Source organism: Rhineura floridana, chromosome 10 (assembly GCF_030035675.1).
Source record: "Rhineura floridana isolate rRhiFlo1 chromosome 10, rRhiFlo1.hap2, whole genome shotgun sequence".
Lineage (NCBI taxonomy): Eukaryota > Metazoa > Chordata > Lepidosauria > Squamata > Rhineuridae > Rhineura > Rhineura floridana.
In genome coordinates this window covers 24745991-24770260 of record NC_084489.1, presented here as the reverse complement: position 1 = coordinate 24770260, position 24270 = coordinate 24745991, and the positions used below count along the sequence as shown (strand labels likewise).

The window sequence follows — 24270 nt, the reverse complement described above, 5'->3', positions numbered from 1 at the left end:
TGACATAACATTTCCTATAATTTACATATGTCTCCTCAATGGAACTTCTTTCCAAATGAGTGGGTGATTCAGGTCTAACCCATCCTGAGCTCTTGCTTGAAATGAGGCAGTGAGCCAAGTAAATATCTTTCTTTGTGTGTACTTCTTTCTCCGTAATAAGTCAAGGCAAATGCAAGGCAAATTTGAGGGTAAAGAAAACTACAGTCCCCAGCATGCATCTTGGCAGCTGGCAGAAAGGATCGCCCGACCATGCCGGCACTGAGCATGAGCAAGCGTGTGTCCTGCCGGGGAGCAGTGCCGGACGAAAAGGGCTGGCCATAAACAAGAAAGCCGGAATGGACAACGGGCTACGCACACCTGCTCCTCTTGCATAGGCAAAAAAGGCGGCCAGCAGAAGAGGTCTTTCGCCACGATTTGCGGGCTGTTGCCGCCTTGTGCGAGGCAAACTTGCGCGTTTCCACCCGTGGGCGGAGACCCATCGCCGAGATCGTGTGGCTGAAACAGCGGCCGGAGAAGAGGAGGAGCAGTAGCAGCTGCCGCGGCAAGAACTGCTGCAGTGTCCTAAGAACCACCACTAGCAGCAGCAGCCGCTGCAAAAACCTCATCCTCGCCAGCAACCGGAGGTGAGCTTTGGCGCCTGGCCGGCAGAGGGTGCTGCAGGGATTGGGGGCAATTAGATTGCTGGCACGATCAATGGCACTTGTTCCAAACTCGACCGTCGATCTCTAGACCGACACTGTAGACGTGCAAAGAAATTCCCCCTGCTTACTAAGCCCCCGTTGTTTTGATGGCATTAAGAAGCAGCCGATGACGGCAAGATCCTGATTTGAGAGGCATCTCCAGTTTGGATGCCTGCTATTGCGGTCGGCGCTACCGGAGCTTGATAAGAGCTGTGCAGGAAGAGTGTGGTGGACAGTAAGTGCCTTGTGTTTTTACGAGGGAGAAATGCACAATTAACTGTGCCAAGCGTGGGGCTGGAATAAGTTTCGGAGGGCTGCTGATGTATAACGGGGTTATTTCTCTACGAGTCTTTTTTTTTAATGTCACACACGATACTCTATAAAATTTAGGAAATGTCAACATTTAAGTAGTGCTTCCAAAAGGGGAAGGAATATTATTAGGCATCTCTAAAACTGGCAGGGTTCCTTCCTTCTTTGAATCTGAAAATGTACCCCTGCAGTTTTCCAACTAATACTTGAGTATACTCTCCCATCCTTCAAGTGAGAGAAAATATAGTCTACTAACCACGTATATTTCTGCATTTTACAAGTAGACAAGACAAGCAGCAAATTCGGTTTAAATTGTACCAGATACCTACCTAGTATTATACAGCCTATAGGTAGCCATTTGGGACTGCTTCTTTTTGTGTATTGCTTGTTTGTATGTTTGTGTTTTGTTTTGCTTTTATGCTCATCATTTTGACCATTGGGTCCTCTGAACTTCCTATGCCTGTAGACTAATAAAGATGGGCAGGTACCTATGTTTGGGCATAGTCCTTGTGTCCATATGCATGTTCATGGGATTCCTATGTGGTTCCATTCATAATAGTGACATGTCTCCGTGTGACCCAGATGGACTTATAAGGAATGTGTCACACATGGATGTACATCATTTGCAGCACATCCCTATATATGTCTAATCAGAGGTAAGTCCCATTGTGTTCAGTGAGACTTAAATTCAAGGTAAGTGTGTACAGGATTGTAGCCTTACTGTCTTTGTCAAGCAAGGTCTCTGCAGCCTGAAGCATGAAAGTATCATTTTTGTTGTTGTTATGTGCCTTCAGGGTGATTTTGACTTATGACCACCCCATGAATCAGCGACCTCTAATAGCATCTGTTATGAACCACCTTGTTCAGATCTTGTAAGTTCAGGTCTGTGGCTTCCTTTATGGAATCAATCCATCTCTTGTTTGGCTTTCCTCTTTTTCTACTCCCTTCTGTTTTCCCCAGCATTATTGTCTTTTCTAGTGAATCATATCTTCTCACAATGTGTTCAAAGTATGATAACCTCAGTTTCATCATTTTAGCTTCTAGTGATAGTTCTGGTTTAATTTGTTCTGGTTGGCTGTACTGGCTTCAAGTCGATTCCGACTTATGCCAATCCTATGAATAGGGTTTTCATGGTAAGTGGTATTCAGAGGGAGTTTACCATTGCCTTCCTTTGAGGCTGAGTGGCAGTGACTGGCCCAAGGTCACCCAGTGAGCTTCATGGGTATGTGGGGATTCGAACCCTGGTCTCCCAGATCATAGTCCAACACCTTAACCACTACACCACACTGGTTCTAACACCCAATTATTTGCCTTTTCGCAGTCCATGGTATGTGCAAAGGTCTCCTCCAATACCACATTTCAAATGAGTTGATTTTTCTCTTACCTGCTTTTTTCACTGTCCAACTTTCACATCCATACACAGAGATTGGGAATACCATGGTCTGAATGATCCTGACTTTAGTGTTCAATGATACATCTTTGCATTTGAGGACCTTTTCTACTTCTCTCATAGCTGCCCTCCCCAGTCCTAGCCTTCTTCTGATTTCTTGACTATTGTCTCCATTTTGGTTAATGACTGTGCCAAGGTATTGATAATCCTTGACAAGTTCAATGTCCTCATTGTCAACTTTAAACTTACATAAGTCTTCTGTTGTCATTACTTTAGTCTTCTTGACGTTTAGTGGTAGTCCTGCTTTTATGTTTTCCTCTTTAACTTTCATCAGCATTTGTTTCAGATCATTACTGGTTTCTGCTAGTAGTATGGTATCATCTGCATATCTTAAATTATTGATATTTCTCCCTGCAATGTTCAAACCTCCTTCATCTTGGGAAAATATATGATGATATAATGGGTTTTGATGTCTGATGGCTTTTTCACACTTACATTAATGATTGGATGTTGCAGTCACAGAATGATGTCCAGGGCATCTTAGCTCGCCTTTGGGATGAAAGTTAGAAAAGATCTTCAACAGCCACCTCTAACATACATTGAACTGGTATATCCACACATGTGTTGTTGTATTCTGTACATCACATCTCAGATAGGCCTGCTTCCGTGCTCATGTATGCCTGTGATGTGCTGATTTCTCATCATTCAGTGTTTTTTAGCCTTGGATTGCCAAATGTTGTTGGGCTACAACTCCCATAATCCTCCACCATCAGTCAGGGATGATGGAAGCTGTAGTCCAACAACATCTGGAGACCTGAGGTTGAAGAGCACTGTCATAGTGCTTACAAATAACTGAGCAAGGGGCTGGTTACAAGCCCGACTTTAAGCCTCCACTTTGGTTGTATGAATGAGCCCTAAGCTGGAATATTCAGCTGTGCGTACTTTGTTGTGCAGTGCTAGTCACGTACCAACCATTGGGTTGTGTGCATCATTTTTGCTCTGTGAATGGAGGGAGTTTCCATTCACAGCAGGTGAGTTTGGTAGCAGCACAACTCTTTCCATTCACAGAGTGCTAATACTGACTACTACCCATTGTTTATAATGTGACCCAGTTAACATGTTTGTTGCGGGCTGAAGAAGAGCCCAGGTAGACTTGGGTCAAATTCCTAAACACTTTTTTGACAGTTTCATGGCAAAGTCAGCCAACGTTGGCTCAGTTTGCAAATGTTGAGCCACTTGACTAAGTCATTCAGGATGTGCCCATGTATTTAGTTACACTAATATCTTGCTTTTCATATACATCTCAACAATATTAAATAGCCAATAGCCTAGATTGCCAGTGGATGAACCCCATAGCAATTTGTCTGTAGCAACCATTTGTATGACAGTTTCCTATCTGCTTGCCTGTGCACTAAAGCCATTGTTTTCAAGGCATGCCTCTATACAACATTATGAGTGGTGATTAAGGGCAGGCTCCCAGGCTGTTTTGTGTGTGGGCCATGGTTGGGACACGGGTGGAGTGTGCACTTACCTCTTTAACTCCCAGCAGGCAGGATATCTTGGTATAGTAGAAATCTATGCTTGAGTTGACTAGTCATTGATAGATTATCCCTCTGCAGGCCTTATTCTGCCCAGGAATCCCCCTCTAAGCCTTTAGTCCCGCTTACCTGGGAGTAAGCCCCATTGAGATCAATAGGACTTGCTTCTGAGTAGACACGTATGGATTGCACTGTAAGATACTCATCTGGGGAAAAATATCCCCAATACAAAGAGCTGCTTTTAAAAAAAAGAATTAGCCATCTTATGCAGTAGCCTAATATCAGATGTTAACATGGATTTTATTGATCTTTTTGCCATCCAAGGTCAGAAAGCCACAAAAATAAAGGGAGCAACAAATTGAGAAAGATCAGAAATTATTTCATTATGTTGCTATGAAGTAATGAAATAAAAATGTGTCTGTATTTATTATTCTGTGTTGGTTTTGGCTGTTTAGAAGGGGCCTTACATCAGTGGTAGGGCACACACGTTGTACACAATAGGTCCCAGGTGGCATCTCCAAGAAGGGCTCAGAAAGACTGGTCTGAAACCTTGGAGGGCCACTGCCAGTCAGCGTAGACCAGGTGTAGGGAGCCTTTGGCCCTCCAGTTGCTGCTGAAGTGCAACTCCCATTAGTCCCAGCAAGTATGACCAATGGCCAGAGATAATGGCAGCTGTAGTTCAGCTACATCTGGAGAGCCCAAAGTTTCCACATCTGGCATAAACAATACTGGGATAGATAGACAGTCTGACTGATATTATTGTTGTTGTTGTTATTATTATTATATCCTGCCCTTCCTCCCAGTAGGAGCCCAGGGCGGCAAGGGTGATATAGGACAACTTCCTGTGTTCCACTTGGTATATCTCTGAATGCTTGTGAACAACTGTTACCTTGTAGGTGTAAGATTGGAAGCAAACTTTGTCATTTTGAGAATCAGGCCTTCTCCCAGATTCTTTATGCAGATGACTGTGGCTAGAAACATGGTTTGCATACCATGCTAAGCCAAACCATAGCTTAGCGCCAACATGTGGGTTTTTGGAGAGAAGATCACAGCTTCTTTGTTCCTTCCTGATCATTCTTCTGCTGTACTGAGCTGAGCTAAACCATGGTTTGACCTAGCAGAATGATTGGGGAAGACCAAAGCAATCTCCTCTCCTGGAGCTGGAAGCTCATGCCTTCACACTAAGCCATGATTTGGCTTAGTGTGATGTGCAAACCAGGTCATAGTGACAGAGGTCTGAGTGACTGAACAGGTTTAAATGGTTGCTTGTGTGATCTACTTTTTCTTTGGAGTGTTAAGTTGCAATGCAGTTGTTTCAGACTCCACTGAATGGTTTCAGTTAAGATCTTCAGGATGCAAGGAGAATGAAGAAGACGACAGAGAAATGTGAGCCATCAACCTCTTGTACCATGTTTTAGTTTTGGAATGTGGGGTGGAAAGGCATAATAAAAGGATCACCAAGTTCAGCAAAGGCTTACTCCAGGGATTGCCAATGTGGTGCCCTCCAGATGTTTCTGAACTTCAACTCCCATCAGCCTCAACCAGCATGGCCAGTGGTCAAGGGAGATGGGAGCTGTAGTCCAGCAACATCTGGAGGGTACCATGTTGGCTACCCCGACCTTCTCATACATTTCTCTCTTAACGAGGAAACATTTTTCCAGTGATCCACTTAGGTAATTTTAGACGATAGAATTTAATGGTCTTAACCCCCCGGCCCCCTTTTACAGATGGTAATGTGTATTACTTCACTTACTTTAAAATGTGGCAAGGCAGCCCTGCTGTGTTTGGAGAGGGGGGCTCTTGCTCAACCTGCAGAGTGGGGCCCTGGGCTCCTGCCCCAAAGTCCTACCCTGATGACACCACAGTCTTTCTCTTGTGCTCTCCTCTGCCTGTCCTTGCAGATGCAACTCATGTTCCCAGTACAGGTGCTCTCATCTGGAGACCCCTCTTGTAGCTGTCTTCCTTTCCCCCTTCCTCCTCCTACTGCAGGGATGGGGAGCCACAGGCCGGGGGTGTGTGTGTGAACTGTGGCCCTCCAGGACTCTCTGTTTGGCCCGTGGGACTTTCCCCAGGCTACATCCTCCTTGAGTGCTTTTCCCTGGCTGGAAGATGTCCTTGAACAGTGATAACACTTTCCTGGATGGAAGATAGAGAGGTGTGTGCATGTGTAGAAACCTCTTCTGCATGGCTGGCAAGTAACCTACAATACAAAGGTAAGAGTCACATCCATTGCTTCGCCCAGACTTGTCTCTGGCCCTGCCCACCACCGGTAGGTGGCCCATGGAAGATTGCCCATGAAGGAAAGTGGCCCTCGCATTGAAAAAGATTCCTCACCTCTACTCTGTCTCCTTGACCTGAGCTACTGGAAAGCTTGCTGATTCTCTGCCTTGACAGCAACACTTTGCTGATTCTGGCAACATGGCCTTATTGCATTGACTTTGCTCCTTGTAGCCAATGGCAGCTGCTTTTCTCTGAACTATTAGGAGGTGGGGAACGCACCTAACTGTTTGTTCCAGGTAGTAGAGCAATGGCTAGGGGCCTTCATGGAAGGCTTTCAAGATTTCCCATCTTTTCTGTCTACTTTGGGCTGAAATCTGCACTTTTATACTACTTAATTTGAAGGTAGACAGCCTCACCTGCTTGTTTCATTGTCTCATCATGCTTTAAAAAATACTTTGAATCGCCCTTTCATTAGATCCTTACCAAGCATCTTTCTCTTGGTGTGTGTTGTTTCTTTCTCTCTCTCTGTTATATAATATTTCAACAGGGAAGTAGATTGTTGGTGACAGCTGAACTCTTCTTATTTATTATTTTTATTTATTAGATTTATATCCCTCCCTTCCTCCCAATAGGAGCCCAGGGCAAACCTAGGCAAAAATGCAGAGTGGTGCTTTAGCTTTTAATACTGAAGTTCATAGCAAAGTGTTGAGGGGTATTTTATTAAGAAAAACAGGAGTCATTTTTTCGGATTCATAAATCTCTATCTTTGTTTCTAAAATGGATGTTAAAAATTTGACTGCATAGAGTTGTTTTTATAACTTGATTTCACACCACCTCAAATTCTGATTGGGAAAACATTCACACTTTTTAGTCCATGGGTTGGACTAAGTTCTGTATATTTCCCATTGAAATGATTCACACTAAGCCAAATCATGGCTTCACATCAACACACAAGTGTGTGAGCTCTGGGAGAGGAGATCACAACGACTTTGCTCCTCCCTGGACATTCTGCTGTTGTGCTGTGCGTATCTAAACCATGACTTGGCTTAGCATCTCATCCAACCCTGGGCTCATGGTTTAGTTCTTTCCATAATAACTACAAGCTGAAACCAAGGTCTGTCTTATGGTTTGAGGTTTGTCAGAGGGCTAAACTGTTAACTTGGGTTTGGACTACATGTTAAGCCAAGTCATGGTTTGGCTTAGCATGGTATGAAAAACAAAAACTCTGGGTTGCGACTAACTTGTAGGGGCCAACGTGTGGATTCAACTTGTTATGCATCCACCACATGGCGGCTCTGCTGTAGCAAGTAGTCTTGTTCCTTGCTTTTAGCTGCTGCTGCTGTTATTTAGTCGCTTGTTTCCTAAAAGGTCTCCAAATGATTTACATTTTAAAATATATACATAGATAGATTGTACCATGCGGGAGGGGAATCATATAAAGCACTGACATTTCATACAGCAAATTATAAAAAAAAAACCATAACAGCAATAGGAACCTGTGGCAGCACCCTAACAATAAAGCAGGCTAAGCTCAGTCTATCAAAGGCATGGGGGGGGGAAAGGTAAGTCTTTACCTGGCACCAAAAAGATGATGTCAATAAAGGTGCCAGGCAGACCTTGATGGGGAGAGCATTCCACAGATGGGGAGCCACAATGGAAAAAGCCTTCTCTCTTGTCATCACCCTCTGAGCCTCCTTCAGAGGATGAACCCGGAGAAGGATCTGGACGCGGAGAAGAGTCTGGATGACAATCTAAGGGTCCGGGTAGGTTCATATCAGGAGAGGCGTTCCACAAGATAATTGTTCTCTGTGCCTCAGGCACATGTTCATGCAGGGAGCAGTTAACAGGTGATGAAGACTGGACTTGCTGTCCTTTCCTGGACCGCAGGGATAGGGTAGAGGAACCCTCCAGATGCTGCTGGACTACAGCTCCCATCGTCCCTGAGCTTTGACTGTGCTGGCTAGAGCTGATGGGAGCAGGAATGCAACAGAACTTGGCAGGCCACAGGTTCCCCATCCTTGTTGTACAGTTCTTGGGCGGAACTGCTTGGTTTCCAGTCTGATAGTCTCGCACAGAAACAGAGGTCTGAGCTGTAGCGTAGAAAACCAAGGAAGAGTATGATTCATAGATCAGTAATCCTGTTGAAATCCCTGCCAGCTCCAGTGCAAGCTTGACTTCACTGGCTTGTGTATTGCGCACAACATTGCTGAACGTCATTTTATAGACTACAGGACTTTGATGACAGCTTGTTGCAGAGGAAAGGGTATGAATTGGTCTTTCTATTCCAGACAGTGGGCTACCAACGAGTCCTATTGCTGGACCTATGGCTTCCTTCTTTTGCTTCTGGGTTGGCAGTAGGGATGTGGGGAAGCTGATAACTCACAGGTAGGGATGGTGGAGAGATTTGATTGTTTGTATTTAAAGGCAAACATACCAAATTCACATTTTCTGAAATAATATGCAAAGTGAAAAAATCCCCACTTCTTTGAATTTTGCAATGTAGTTTTTCAGCCAAGTGTACAAATAAAGCATACACTAGGGTAAGGTGTGCATAAAAATGCATATGCCAGTAAATATAACATACAACAATGAATTATATTAGGGGAAATTGCTTTTCAAAAATGTGTGCATTCAAGATTGCATACAAAAATCTGTACGTTAGGAGAAATGTGGACTACAATGTTGGTAAGTTTTCATGAGGACTTTTCAGAGGAAAAATTTGCAAACTAATATGGAGAACCAAACTTAAGATAACCTAAAATTGACAGATTTGCCCATCCCTACTCAGACCAGATTTGGATGTGTTGTCTCTCACTGCTAACCTCTAATGTAGATAGGCCACTCTTTATGGCTGAGCCTCCTCAGATAATTTTTCTTCAACATGTCTTAAACAGTTCTGAAGCCTTGCACAGGTAGATAAATGGCCAGACTCCAGGACCCACCAAAACCTCCTGCTGGTCTTATCATCATCATCATCATCATCTATTAAATTTATATCTTGCCCTTCGTCCCGAAAGGATCCCAGGGTAGCAAGCAAGTGATAAAAGAACAAAAACATCTTAAAAACTATAATAATAATAATAATAGTAGTAGTAGTAGTAATAATAATAGTAGTAATAATAATAATAGTAATAATAATATTATATTCCTCCTAGGAAAATTATATCACTCCCAGGGCAGCTAACAAAACTCTCTAAAGCATCTTAAAAACAGACTTGAAAATATATTAAAACGAAACATCTTTAAAAACATATTAAAACAAAACATCTTTTAAAAAACTAAAAAGAAAAGCTTTAAAAACATCTTTAAAAGCTATTCCAACAAACGTAGGCTGGGCTAAGGTCTTTATTTAAAAGGCTTATTGAAAGAGGAAGGTCTTCAGTAGGTGCCGAAATGATAACACAGATGGTGGCTGTCTACATTTAAGGGGAGGGAATTCCAAAGGGTAGGTGCCACAATACTAAACCTCTGTTTCCTATGTTATATGAAACAGACCTCCTGATATCTGCAGGAGGCCCTCACCTGCAGAGTGCAGTGATCGACTGGGTAAGACCATATTTTAGGTATCCTAGTTCCAAGCTGTATAGGGCTTTCTACACCAAAACCAGAACCTTGAACTTGGGCTGGTAAGGTAATGGGCAGCCAGTGCAATTCTTTCAGCAGCGGGCTGACATGTTGGCAATACCCTGCCCCAGTGAGCAGTCACACTACCGCATTTTGCACCAGCAAATTGCAGTACAGATGCAGACTGGGATAAAGGTCTTTACTTAATAGGCTTGTTGGAAGAATCTTCAGTAGGCACTGAAACGACAACAGAGATTGGGCTTGTCTTAATATTTAATGGGAGTGAATTCCAAAGGATAGATGCCACAGCACTAAATTCTAGGAGGGCTAGGTGAATTTGGAGGTACATCGCCTGCCCTCCCCAGGAGACAATGCTTAAGAAGGTGAAATAGAATTAGTCTGGTTTCTGTAGGTAGCTTTTGGGGTATGCCAGATTTCCTGTTTGATGTTGCCACTGTGAGAGGAGAAGCTGCCGAACCTTAGCCTTTCCAAACCTAGGACATCTGCTAGATATGGATTTACAACTGACACAGCAGCCAGGTGCTGGCTGGGCTGAGAACTTGCTTAGCTTCAGAGATGGTACAGCATGAGCTGCTGGGAGCAACTGTAATAACTAAAGAAAACAGCCCTATTCAGTTGTGCACATGCACCCCAACACACACTTGATTACTACTGTGCATGTGAAAGAGTGGAGATAAGCTTGTTGGCCCTGCTCTCCTCTTGCACATTCCTGTCTCCATTCCTGAGATGCCGCCCCACCAGTTGAGGGCTGAAAGTCTGCAGTTGGGACCCTGATGTTCTCCAGCAGGCTCCTCTTGCCATTTAGAGCCAGGATCTTCTAAATTCACATGGGAAGGCTGATTGAGTTGACAAGACTCCCTGGAAAGCTACATGGATATGCAGGAGGAGGACAGGACTAATGGACTCATCCTCACTCTCTCCCTGAAGCAGTGATAACTGCGAAGAATGACTGAATAGGACTTTTGTGGATGGCTCTTCTATACAGCTGGGTTTTTGAGGCCCTGATGCACAAGGCTGGGCCAAGTACAAAGAAAACCTTAAGGAATAAAACCTAACAAAACCAAAAAAGGCCCAGTGTGGACTAAATGTATTTACTGAGCACAGAATGCTGGCTGATTGTTGGAGAAGGACAAAAGGAAAACTGGAGCAGGGATGGAATGGAATATCCTGAAAGAAGGCATGGCTAGCTATAACCCTGAACAGAAACATTCCACACTGCAACATTTTATTGCAGTTTATTTTTGTTGCTACCCACAGAGTAGCAACTGTTGTTGTTATGTGCCTTCAAGTCGATTACGACTTATGGCGACCCTATGAATCAGCGACCTCCAAGAGCATCTGTCATGAACCACCCTGCTCAGATCTTGTAAGTTCAGGTCTGTGACTTCCTTTATGGAATCAATCCATCTCTTGCTTGGCCTTCCTCTTCTTCTACTCCCTGCTGTTTTTCCCAGCATTATTGTCTTTTCTAGTGAATCATGTCTTCTCATTATGTGTCCAAAGAATGATAACCTCAGTTTCATCATTTTAGCTTCTAGTGACAGTTCTGGTTTAATTTGTTCTAATACCCAATTATTTGTCTTTTTTGCAGTCCATGGTATGCACAAAGCTCTCCTCCAGCACCACATTTCAAATGAGTTGATTTTTCTCTTATCCGCCTTTTTCACTGTCCAACTTTCACATCCATACATAGAGATCCGGAATACCATGGTCTGACTGATCCTGACTTTGGTGTTCAGTGATACATCTTTGCATTTGAGGACCTTTTCTAGTTCTCTCACAGCTGCCCTCCCCAGTCCCAGCCTTCTGATTTCTTGACTATTGTCTCCATTTTGGTTAATGACTGTGCCGAGGTATTGATAATCCTTGACAAGTTCAATGTCCTCATTCTCAACTGTAAAGTTACATAAATCTTCTGTTGTCATTACTTTAGTCTTCTTGACGTTCAGCTGTAGTCCTGCTTTTGTGCTTTCCTCTTTAACTTTCATCAGCATTCGTTTCAAATCATTACTGGTTTCTGCTAAGAGTGTGGTATTGTCTGCATATCTTAAATTATTGATGTTTCTCTTTCCAATTTTCACACCTCCTTCATCTTGGTCCAATCCCGCTTTCTGTATGATATCTTCTGCGTACAGATTAAACAAATAGGGTGATAAAATACACCCCTGTCTCACACCCTTTCCGATGGGGAACCAATCGGTTTCTCCATATTCTGTCCTTACAGCAGCCTCTTGTCCAGAGTATAGGTTGTGCATCAGGACAATCAGATGCTGTGGCACCCCCATTTCCTTTAAAACATTCCATAGTTTTTCATGATCTATACAGTCAAAGGCTTTGCTGTAGTCTATAAAGCACAGGGTGATTTTCTTCTGAAATTCCTTGCTCTGTTCTATTATCCAATGTATGTTTGCGATATGATCTCTGGTGCCTCTTCTCTTTCTAAATCCAGCTTGGACATCTGGCATTTCTCGCTCCATATATGGTAAGAGCCTTTGTTGTAGAATCTTGAGCATTACTTTACTTGCATGGGATATTAAGGCAATAGTTTGGTAATTACTGCATTCTCTGGGATCCCCTTTCTTTGGAAGTGGGATATATATTGAACGCTTCCAGTCTGTGGGCCATTGTTTAGTTCTCCATATTTCTTGACAAATTTTTGTCAAAATTTGGACAGATTCAGTCTCAGTAGCTTGTAGCAACTCTGTTGGTATGCCGTCTATTCTTGGTGATTTGTTTCTTCCAAGAATTTTAAGAGCAGCTTTCACCTCACATTCTAAAATTTCTGGTTCTTCATCATATGGTTCCTCCATGAATGAATCTGTCATCCTGTCATCTCTTTTATAGAGTTCTTCAGTGTATTGCTTCCATCTTCCTTTTATTTCATCTCGGTCGGTCAGTGTGTTCCCATGTTGATTATTCAACATCCCTAGTCGTGGTTTAAATTTCCCTTTCATTTCTCTAATCTTTTGGAATAGGGCTCTTGTTCTTCCCGTTTTGTTGTCCTTTTCTATTTCTATACAATAACTATTGTAATAGTTTTCTTTGTCCCTACGTACTAGTCGTTGTATAGTTGCATTTAGGGTTCTGACCGTGTTTCTATCTCCTTTTGCTTTTGCTTTCCTTCTCTCTTTAACCATTTGAAGAGTTTCTTCAGTCATCCATTGAGGTCTTTCTCTCTTTTTAACAAGAGGTATTGTCTTTTTGCATTCTTCCCTGATAATGTCCCTGACTTCACTCCATAATTCTTCTGGTTCTCTGTCAACTAAGTTTAAAGCCTCAAACCTGTTCCTTATTTGATCTTTATATTCTTCTGGGGTGTTATTTAAATTGTATTTTGGCATTATGAGTGCTTTGTTCTTCTTCTTTAGCTTTACTCTGATTTTCTATATGATCAGTTTATGATCTGTACCGCAGTCTGCTCCTGGCCTTGTTTTTGCAGAAAGTATGGAACTTCTCCATATTCTGTTTCCAATTATATAATCAATTTGATTCCTATATTGACCATCTGGTGATGTCCACGTGTACAGTCGTCTTTTCAGTTGCTCAAAAAATGCTTTGGCAAGAAACAAATCATTGGGTTCACAGAATTCAATAAGTCTTTCTCCTGCTTCATTTCTGTCACCTAAGCCCCATTTCCCCACAATTCCTCGTTCTTCTCTGTTCCCTACTTTTGCATTCCAGCCCCCATGATTATCATCATATCTTGTTTTGGTGTGTGATCAATTTCCTCCTGTACTTCTGCGTAAAATCTCTCCAATTCTTCTACTTCTGCATTTGATGTTGGAGCGTAGACTTGGATGATGGTTATGTTAATAGGTTTCCCGTTTAATCTCATTGATATCACTCGCTCAGACCTTGCGTTGTAGCTCTTAATTGCTCTTGCTACATCACTTCTCACTATTAAAGCAACCCCGTTTCTTCTTGATTTCTCATTTCCTGAATAAAATATTTTCTAGTTGCCTGATTGAAAATGTCCCATTCCAGTCCATTTTAATTCACTCACACCAAGTATTGTAAGGTTGATGCGTTCCATTTGTGCCCATCAGCCTCTGGGCTTCCTTTCAGCTTTGACCCAGCTGCGTCATTAGTCACAGCACTACTCGTACTTGTCCTTTGTTCTTAAAAGATGATCTTTATCTTCCACTGTGAGAAATTATTAGAATTGAAAAGAGTAGCAACTAAATTCTTTCTTTTAAGTGACATATTTTATGTTATTTTATATATTACTATGGTTGCATCTACCCTTTGGAACTTCTTCCCATTACTATCAGGCATGTGCCATCTCTTTTTGTGTGTTGTTTTGGCTCTTATTGAAGACCTTCCTTTTTCAACAAGTGGAGATCTTTATTGGATTTGATTTTTTTTACAGTTATGTGGAATTGCTTTTAATTGTTGATGTATTTACTGTGAAATCGCTTTGAGATATTTTATGGGAAGCAGTTCATAAATCAATAAATATATCCCAAATCACTGCTAGTACTTTTTTCTGAAGGTTCTACAATCTGTAATCTAATCTTTACTGCAGAAGATCCCCCAAAGATCTAATAATCTGGCCTCCATTTTAATGAACTTTTTCTTGACTTCTTTTTAAAGTGCCCTTGGTAGTGTGGTTTAAGCGCAACTGTTAATGAATGCCTCTGCACGACAAACACAGATTATTCAACAAGTCTTTAATGATGGAGCCAAGGATCACATTTGTGAGACCATTTTATTAAGCAAAGTACACCTTTGTCTTGACGTTTCATATAGTGGTATGGCCTTATTCCTTATGTGGTAGGCCTACTGACTTGATACTGATGTGACTGCATTAGCAAATCAAACCTGGAGAAGCAAAACAGGCAGTCACCTCCAGCAATGTTATTGATGTTCCACTATGTTCTCCATGTCGCTTGCAGAAATATGTCCCCCTTGACTTTGTCAGTTTCATCTCTGCTTTCATCCCAGAGGCTTTAATGATGAATAAAGCTAAGCAAATAAAACCAGAAGCTTTTCAAATGGCTTTATAATTCCAGCCCTGATGAATAAACATACCTCCAGGAGCCCTGCCCTGCAACTTTCTGGCTGTCGCAAGGTGTGAAAGAGTCCTTGCTAGCTGTGGGCCTGTAAAATTGTTGCATATGGCTCCTAATAGACTTGGAGGTGCTCACGCCAAAGGTTTTAAATGCACTGGTTATGTTCTGTGCAACAGTTCATGAAAAATGTTTTGTGCAGCCTTCTTCCGGTTGCTTGCCAATAGTAATCTCTGGTGGTAGTTGCAGATGGAGTTTTACATGGAGCGCCTGACTGCTCTGTTGGTCCCTGTGAGAACAGGATGCTGGACTTGTGTTCTGTCGTTGCATCTCTTGCTAGTCCTAGTAGTCCTCCGTAAAGAGGGGCAAAGCTTGATGTGATGACGTTCTGTGACGTTTTTAATATGGATCTGCCCCTTGGCATAGAAAAAGGGCTTGGAAAGCTCAGTTTTTAAAAGCCAAAGATGAGAGATGCAACACTGACATGAGCTCGCACCCACAGAAACATGTTACCTTTTATGCCTTTGCAGCTCAGGCTCTCTTCTCCTTAACCAAACTCTTCTCATTACTCAGCTGAGAGAAAAGCATTTCGAGAAAGTGTGGTGGGGTGGTAAGGAGCAGATGGAGGAAAGATTTAGGGTTGTACTGCATGCGGAGTGCCACTCGCATAAGGAAACTTCCTCTTCTCTCTCCTCACGCGCCCTCAAAATCTGCCCTGGAAGGTCGTCCAATGCTCCGTAGCAGATTTGGGTGTGTGTGCAAGGGGGGCTGCAGAGGAGAGGAGGAGAAAGTTGTGTTGCACAGGTGGAAGTCTGGTGCAGTAGCAGAACAGCAGCATTGGATAGGACCCTTGGTACTTCTCACCTGTGTGTAGGGACAGTTTTCATTTAGTGAGAAATTACCTAATTCCCAAAACAATGTGCAAACTGGAACACGACTATCCTTTGACATTTGCCCTGCTCCGAACTTGGTGATGCAGTTCTCCAACCAAAAAATCTGTACAAAAATACATATATTGGGGGAAAGGGTGCATAAAAATGCACATTTTGGTGAAGACAACATACAAAAAGGCAAAAAAGTGTGTATTAGCTGAAACTGCGTACAAAAATGTGCATAACAGAAGAAATGCATGTTAAAATGCACAGAGTGGTAAGCAGCGGTAACGCAGCCGAAGCTCTGCTCACGGCCGGAGTCGATTCCAACGGAAGGAGGAAGTCGAATCTCCGGTAAAAGGGGTCGAGGTCCACTCAGCCTTCCATCCATCCGTGGTCGGTAAAATGAGTACCCGGCATATGCTGGGGGGTAAAGAAAGGCCGGGGATGGAACTGGCAATCCTACCGCATATATATGGTCTGCCTAGTAAACATCGCAAGACGTCACCCTAAGAGTCGGAAATGACTCGCACTATAAGTGCGGGGACACCTTTACCTTTAGGTTTTTTTGTGTGAAGACTTAAAAAGCAAATAAATCGCAAACTGATGGAGTGAACTGAAGATTGGAAAAATAAAAAACTGAGAAGAAAAAACCAAAAATTGATTATTTGTCTCTTATCTGTGTGTGACTTTTACTTTTACAGTTGCCCTGTTGTCCTTTCAGGACAGTTCCACATTTCAAGGCTTCACTCAAAACCAGAACAGTATATACACTCCTGCATCTGCAGCTGATAAAAAGACCTGAGGTGTTTACTCCTAAATACCTGCTAAAGGAGCACCTAATGTGGATTTGCTTCTTTGAAGTGAACACAACCGAAACAGCTTGCATCTCTCTAGCTTGAAATAGTTTACCTTGGCAGTATCAGTCATTTATGCAAAATACATGCTGCTTCTGGTGAGCCATAAGTGATGCAGTAGGTACTGAAGTTCCTTAGTGATTGCACCATGTCTGCAATGTCTGTTTGCTTGTTGGCCAAACGATTCCCGCACCATATCTACAACATCAAACAAAGCAGATGGGATACTTTTACAGATTTGCTGTAGCCCTACCAGCTTTGGCATATATCTTAATATACCATGTTCTCTTTTTTTATTATTATTTAACTGGATTTATATATCGCTTAATCATCAAAACCACTAAGTGGTGTACATAAAATATAAAATATGCATTAAAATTACCCTTAAAGTCAGAATTAGAAACAAATTAGCTTAAAATTTCACAATTAAATCAACAGTTTTAAAAATATACATTAAAAATCAAAGCACATATGTCAGATTTACATGTCTGAGTAGGCTGATGTTATTAATGCATGAGAGTAAGTATAAATATTTTATGTCAATTGTATTATTCTGTTATTATTATTTATTAAATTTATATCCTGCCCTTGCTTAATAAAACAATAAAAATATCCAGATGCAGATTGTTTGCAATCTCTGACACCTTCGGGAGGAGAGGCAAGACAGAAATGTAATAAATAAATACATGTACAGCAGTGTAGGAGGGGAGTGACAACATTGTGGCCTCAGGTGATTGCCAGTATTGTATCCTGATCAGTCCCCTGTTGATGGGAAATAAAAAGGTCCCAGAGAGAGCACAAATGTGAAAGTCGTACCACCGCTTGCAAGTAGGTTCAGAGGAAAAGTTTTGCGGTACTGACATTAGTCTTTTAGGTATGGCTTTGAAAAGCAGCATGTCCCAGAAATGGTGAGTGGAGCTCATTAATGGCCCATCTAATAAATAAATCATCACCAGTGCTTTATTATAGACTGCATCTTTTAAAAGACGAGCAATGCTTTACTGCTCAGACTGCAAATGTGAGCAGTTAGAAATTTATGGTCAGTTACCATGTTCCCAGTTTAAAAACAAACAAAAGAATTTGCCAGAGACTTGTATAAAGGCCTAATGATAGCAACAGTTTGGTTTTGGTCCCTTTCCTGATGATCCTGAATGTGGAATTCACCTTGTTCACAGCTGTCGCAGACTGGGTTGACATTTTCCTGAGATATCCACCATGATCCCAAGAGCTCCTTCCTGTTCAGTCACCACCAGCTCAGACCCAATCAATGTGTATATGAAGTTATGTGGTCTCCATGTGCATCAACTTTATACTGAACCACATTTGCCAGTTTATTGGCCCTGGACATTAAACTTTACACTCGCAAGAGGTCTGCTACAAGTCTCTTACTGCCAAAAAGTAAATCAACAACTAAAGAAGTCTAGTAGTATTAAAAAATATTGTGACATAATTTTTTACCACACAATTTAAAGATTGAAAGAAATCCAAAAACTATGTTCTTCTTACAAGTACTTGGTTTGTTTTTATTGGTTTGATTTTTCAGCACAGTGGGGCCAATGTTTCATTTATGGCCATCAACTGCGTGATGGTAGGCTGGATATTCAGGCCCTAAAGAGGAATCTCAAAAAGCAATCTCTTTTGAATCTTCAGACATTGCCAGGTATGTTCCGGTCTCCTTCCTAAGAATGCAGTTGATTTAACTGAATGACAAACTCACCTGTTCTAGGAAACCTTATAAGAAGCTCCAGCCTTCATGTGAGATAAACATGTTTCTTGGAGATGACTCCAGTGTTCAAAAAGTTTTGGAATACTGTCTTCCTAAGGCTGCATCATTCAAAATATAAGTAGTGGAGTGTTTTGCATGTTTGGTTCACCATTTCAAAAACTCCTTGCATATAGAAAACTAGCATGTCAGCAAGAAACTAAGGCCAGAGCTAGCTTTCCATGTGAAGGGTTTTTGTAACTAGTGTCAATGTGGCATAAAGAATTTAGTGGTGTCATGGTAAATTATGAAGTGCAGGCACACTTCATGACAACCCCCATAGCCGCACATAGCCCAACACCCATAGTCGTGCCCCTTCTGAGATTAAGCAACAAAAATGATCTTTTGACCAATGTTAACTAAAAGGCTTCAAAAAGCCAGCTTTTTTTGTCACAGCTATCACCAGGCACGCACTTTGCTTTACATCCAGCCTGATGAAGAGTTCTGGTGGGCTCAAATGCTTGCTCACAATTTTGTAACTCCTTGGTTAGTCATAAGAAAGGGATTTTGGAATTTTTCAAGATAAACATGGCTATGCATGCTAATCTACCCTGGCTCTTCCTCTGCTTAGCATATTCGCTAAACCCAACAAATATATATTTATTTGGTGTGCAGCGGATTAACAAATAGTTTTTTTAATTAGATTTCTATCCCGCCCTTCCTCCCAGTAGGAGCCCAGGGTGGCAGATAGCACCCCAGGAGATGACATCATCCTCCCTGCTGTGAAATAAGTGGTTATCTCTGCCCTTCCCTGTTCCATTGCATCACTGATTAAGACACCCTGAATCCTGTGTTTCTCTGGGTTCCACATAAAAACATTTGATTTTGTGCTGAAACGTTCACACGCTTTCACTCTTGTCTACTTGGTACTTACTCATCTCCTTTCCATCAGTACTGTCATGCAGCCAGTTAACTTGCCACCAGTAAAGTTGAGCATTCAAGAAAAAAAAGGTGCTTCCTTGATCTAAATTGGCGCTTATTCTGAAAGCCGTTATGGAACTTGGGGTGAGTTGTTCCTGAGGTGGAAAGCCTATTTTTGGACTGCACCATTTCACACTGCAGGGGGAGGCTCACATGACTGGATATTCCTCCACACAACAACAGCAACAAAAAATTCCTCTTCACAGACAACTGGTGTGTTGGGGGTGAACACTGTGTTAGAATCTTTCTCTTGGCATGTAGTTTTCTATGTGTAAGAGTAGTTGCCCATGAAGGATCAGTCCATTATGTGAGCAATCACCTGCCGTCCACAGTGATACTTAGCAGCTCAGGTTTGCCACCCCAATGAGAGCTAGATCAGTGGAACAGTGAGGTGTGGTTCTGTTGCTTTCTGATTTCATATCTAAGGCTGCTTTTTTCTACTGCTCTTGTGTGGGATCAAGTTAGCTTACTCCTAAGCAGCCATGCAGAAGTTTGCAGCCTAGGAAAATTCCCTAAAAAAAAAAAAAAAAGCTTGAAGAAAATGTCTAGTATTTTGTTGGCATTGAACCATATCTCTGGCCATCATAAGTCGGATAGCTCTTACAAACTGCTGAGGGACTTGCCAGTAGGGGGGGGGGATCAGCTGCCTTCTCTTTTTCTCGTGGTTGAAATTATTTTTCTGTTCTGGTCTTTTTGTTTGCGTTTGCATGTATGTCTGCGCCTCACTCTCTATCTTTTTAATTGCCTTAAAAGCATAACAAGTTTCCTGTCTCCCTCCCAGACACTCTTGAGCTTTATAAAACTGGCACCAGGCTATTTGTCTCAATCTTGCTGCCCTTTGTGGGTTTTCAGGAACACTGCGGCAATCATCCTGCCTGCTAGGCTGACCTCAGGGAGGCTCGCAAATTGAGGGGAGCCGGCTGAAGCATGCTCCGACAGCCTATGCAGGTGTAATCAAAAGCAGGCACTTTGGGTTTGCAAATGAAACACAAAACCCCTACTCTCGCAGCTTTTGTGGTGGTGGTGATTTTTTTTGGGGGGGGGAGTGAAAAGGAAGACTGCAGAGTGTATTTCCTTTCAATAAAGCCTCTTCAGGCGTTCCTTCCTCCTCGCCCGTCTTATTTTTGGGTATCGCATTTCTTTTGCCAAAGTATCCTCAGGTGTGCATTCAGATATGTCCTGAAACGATAATCTGCTCTTGATGGTACTTCCACAGAGTAAAAAGAGGTGGTAGCTTCTGGAAATTAATAAGCTTCCTTGGTGGGTGTTAATTGCAATCATGCTTTATTAGATGTGCTGATCACACATGCGGCTCCTCAATTGCACTGCCTGCTCATGCTGATTTTTTTAATAGGGGGTTGTCATTCACACGGATTGTTTTCCTTTTTTTCTATCTGAAGGGTGTGTGCGTCTGTGTGCTACATAACATTTAATTAAACAGCTCTGTTTTTCTCCACAATCTTCTAGCTTGCAGGCTGCAGAAAGAACTCAATAATAATGACTGGGCTGGGGTAACGTCTTTTAAAAAAATGTTTTAAATTTGTTTCACTACAATCAAATTTAACTTGGTACTCAGAGCTTTGTGCTGACAGATTCAGTGCACATGTGTTGTCACAGGATGGCTTTTAAGTATTTCCATTGACTTAGGAGTCAACGCTTTGGGACCTTGGAGAATTTCTTGTATAGGAAAGAGGCTTGTTCATTTTAAAATGCTCAGCCGGCTGGGCCAACAGTCAAGGATGACGGAAGTGGTCGTCTGACAACAACTGGAGAACCATCAGTTCCCCATCTCTTCAGCTCATTGGCTCTTACACTGCTGGTGCAAGTGGATGCTGGGATCATGTCATCTGAACACTACTGTAGAATGTCCCTGCTTCTGGTAGCTACTCCATTTCAATGACTATTCTTCAGCTTCATGCCCATAAGTGGCTGACAGTGGATCTGCTCTCCATCATATTATCCTTAAGAAAAATATCTTCTAGATTGTGGCACTTGCTGCCGTCCTAAGCTCAGCCTTTCTGGATGTGAAGTTATTTGTTGTATTAAAATATTTGCTGTGCGCCCTGATCAGAACATTTCTATCAATGTTCTTCCAGAAAGGAATAAGAAGGTCCTATCTGGTTTGGGCTAAAAAAAACCCACCTGCTTTCCCCAAACACTTCCACAGTGATGAACTTTTGCAAGCCGGAGCAGAGCAAATAATTTTCTGTTTGTTAGCCATTCTGTAGCATCTGTGCATTAGTCTGCAGTGTGACAAGCATTTTGGCTTGAGAGAGGGGCACCGCTAAAATTAGAGAGGAATCTGTTTTGTGCAGCTGTTCCAAAGAGTATTTTTAAATTTTATCTGCATGCTTTCCTCTTTGCATGAAAGCTGAAGAAAGTATAAACCTAATTTTTTAATGAAACTTTACATAACATTATGAAAATTTATATTTTAATTTTTCTCTGAATTCCCCCTTCCTTTTTCTTCTGATTTCAGGTCTCGTTCCGCAATGTTAAAGAGGACTAATGATGTCTCCCTCTTCCTTTGTGTTTGCCACTTGCCCACTTGCTAGGATTTGGGTCCAGAATGAACATAGCGGCTGTGTTTAATGCCTTGCTAGTGTCTGTCCTTGCAGCTGTGCTTTGGAAATATATCAAGCTGCGAGATCACATCTTCGTGCTAGAAGAGGAGTTGCTCCTTACTCGCCAGTCCCAAGAGCTCTCTCAGGTCCGCATTGACTACCATGCTGCTCTTCAAGCCCTGGTGGAAGATGGGACTAGAATGGTGTGCACTGGCAGGATGCATACTGACCGGATCTGCCGTTTTGAGTCTCTCTGTTATTCCACTGAGGCTGAGGAATTTGTCTTCTTTCACAGCAACTCCTCAGTCATGCTTCCTAATCTGGGCTCCAGAAGGTTCCAACCTGCCCTGCTTGATCTCTCCTCAGTGGAAGACCACAACACACAGTATTTCAACTTTGTAGAACTGCCGGCTGCTTCACTGAAATTTATGCCAAAGCCAGTTTTTGTCCCCGATGTGGCACTGATTGTGAATAGATTCAACCCGGACAACTTGATGCATGTTTTTCATGACGATCTCCTCCCGATCTTCTACACCATGCAGCAGTTCCCAGATTTGGACCTGGAGACCAGGTTGTTTTTCATGGAAGGGTGGGGTGAAGGCCTACACTTTGACCTCTACAGACTGTTGAGTGGCAAGCAACCACTTCTGAGAGAGCAGCTGAAAACCCTCGGGCGTCTCCTTTGCTTTACCAAGTCATATGTAGGACTGTCCAAAATCACAACATGGTATCAGTATGGGTTTGTTCAGCCACAGGGGCCAAAGGCCAATATCCTTGTCTCTGGAAATGAGATCCGACAGTTCACCAAATTCATGATGGAGAAGCTGAATGTGAGCTTGGAAGGGATGCCCAGTGAGGAATATATTATAGTGTTCAGTCGAACCATAAACAGGCTCATCCTCAATGAGGCAGAACTTATTTTGGCACTTGCCCAAGAATTCCAGATGAAAACCATTTCTGTTTCCATAGAAGACCATACATTTTCTGATATTGTACGCCTTATCAGCAATGCCTCCATGCTAGTCAGCATGCACGGAGCTCAGCTAGTGATGTCTCTCTTCCTGCCCAGAGGAGCCACTGTTGTGGAACTCTTCCCATATGCCATAAACCCTGAACATTACACACCTTATAAAACCTTGTGTACTCTACCTGGCATGGACCTTCAGTATATCGCTTGGCAGAACACTGAGAAGGAGAATACTATGACTTATTCAGACAGGCCCTGGGATCAAGGCGGGATTGCGCACTTAGACAAGGCAGAGCAAGACCGTATCATAAAAAGCAGTGAAGTTCCCCGGCACCTCTGCTGCCGAAACCCAGAGTGGCTTTTCCGTATCTACCAGGACACCAAAATTAACATTGCTTCCCTTATCCAGGTGATCAGGCAAACTGTGAAAACAAAGCCTGGGCCCAAGAGGCAAAAGTGGACTAGTGGTCTCTACCCAGGCAAAGTTAGAGATGCCAAATGCCAAACCTCTGTCCAGGGTACCAGCGAAGCTAAACTCTCTGTGTCTTGGCAGATCCCTTGGAACCTTAAGTACCTGAAGGTCAGGGAAGTAAAATACGAAGTGTGGATACAGGAGCAAGGGGAAAACACGTACATGCCTTACATCTTGTCCCATCAGAATCATACGTTTTCCGATAACATCAAGCCATTCACAAACTATCTGGTGTGGATTCGCTGCATTTTCAACAAAAATCTCCTTGGCCCCTTTGCGGATGTGCTGTTGTGCAGTACGTAATGGCCGTCCAGCAAGGGACTTTAAAATAAGGCAGGTCGGTCCCATTGTCCTATAGTTTTTAAGAGGATTGAACCAGGCCTTGCAGACCATGCTAGTGCCTAAGTGTCCATTTTATTGTGTTCAGTGTGTCTTCTCTCTGTGTGGCATCATTTCCAATCAGTGTATAAACTCTCTTGGTCCTTGAAAGAAGCCTACAGGCTGGAGGCTACAAGATTGAAATCAGAATAGAAGGTAGCTGTTGTACCTTGAAAGTAATTTGAAAATTGCTCTCTCTTGTGTAGTGAATATTTTAAGCCTGGCTTTATACTGGGATTTAATCATGTCTCTGGATGGGTAATCTCTTTCATGTTCTCCACTGTTTACCTTCATTTTTATTTTTTTGCTTTCCAAAAATACATGTATCCCAGAGCAAAATATTTGGTACCAGAGTTGTTCATTAAATTGTTGAAAACCTATCCAAGCACTTTCTCTTTCTTTGACATTTATGCTTAAGATTTGCTGGAGAATTACACCATCATGAGGCATGCATGTGTTTTGATTTTTATTATGATTGGTTTACAATCCTGATTAACACCATGTGTCACCTAATGATGGGTATCCTTTCTGTTGAAATCCAGTGCCCGGTTGTGGTCAAGTACTATAAAGATATGATAGGCTGAACCCAGAAGAGGCTACATCAGACCTTGCTCATGTTAAAAAGATTAGAAAATTCATCATAGAGGCGTACACGTACACAACTATAGTGATGTGCAGCACTTTCCAATTTTGATTGACAGGAGATTTACAAAATCAGGCTTTGGTGCAATTAATTGACGGCGATG

General features: G+C 42.4%; 1 protein-coding gene across 6 annotated transcripts; it reads left to right on the top strand.

The window, feature by feature from the left end:
- POMGNT2 (protein O-linked mannose N-acetylglucosaminyltransferase 2 (beta 1,4-)) lies at nucleotides 1-23909 on the top strand. 6 transcript variants are annotated; one of them, XM_061587303.1, is made up of 4 exons: nucleotides 1-915; nucleotides 17636-17858; nucleotides 18004-18120; nucleotides 21623-23909. In XM_061587303.1, exon 4 carries the CDS (start codon nucleotides 21713-21715, stop codon nucleotides 23447-23449), a length of 1737 nt encoding a protein of 578 aa, XP_061443287.1. In that variant the 5' UTR covers nucleotides 1-915; nucleotides 17636-17858; nucleotides 18004-18120; nucleotides 21623-21712; the 3' UTR covers nucleotides 23450-23909. The 6 variants fall into 6 exon arrangements, with proteins under 6 accessions (XP_061443287.1, XP_061443289.1, XP_061443290.1 ...); XM_061587305.1 differs by lacking the exon at nucleotides 17636-17858 and adding an exon at nucleotides 1549-1645; XM_061587306.1 differs by lacking the exon at nucleotides 17636-17858 and having other exon boundaries at nucleotides 1-623.
- The last annotated feature ends 361 nt before the right edge of the window (nucleotides 23910-24270 follow it).

Excerpts from the sequence above, each read along its gene's own strand:
- POMGNT2 (XM_061587306.1), top strand. The coding sequence starts at position 21,713 with ATGAACATAGCGGCTGTGTTTAATGCCTTGCTAGTGTCTGTCCTTGCA.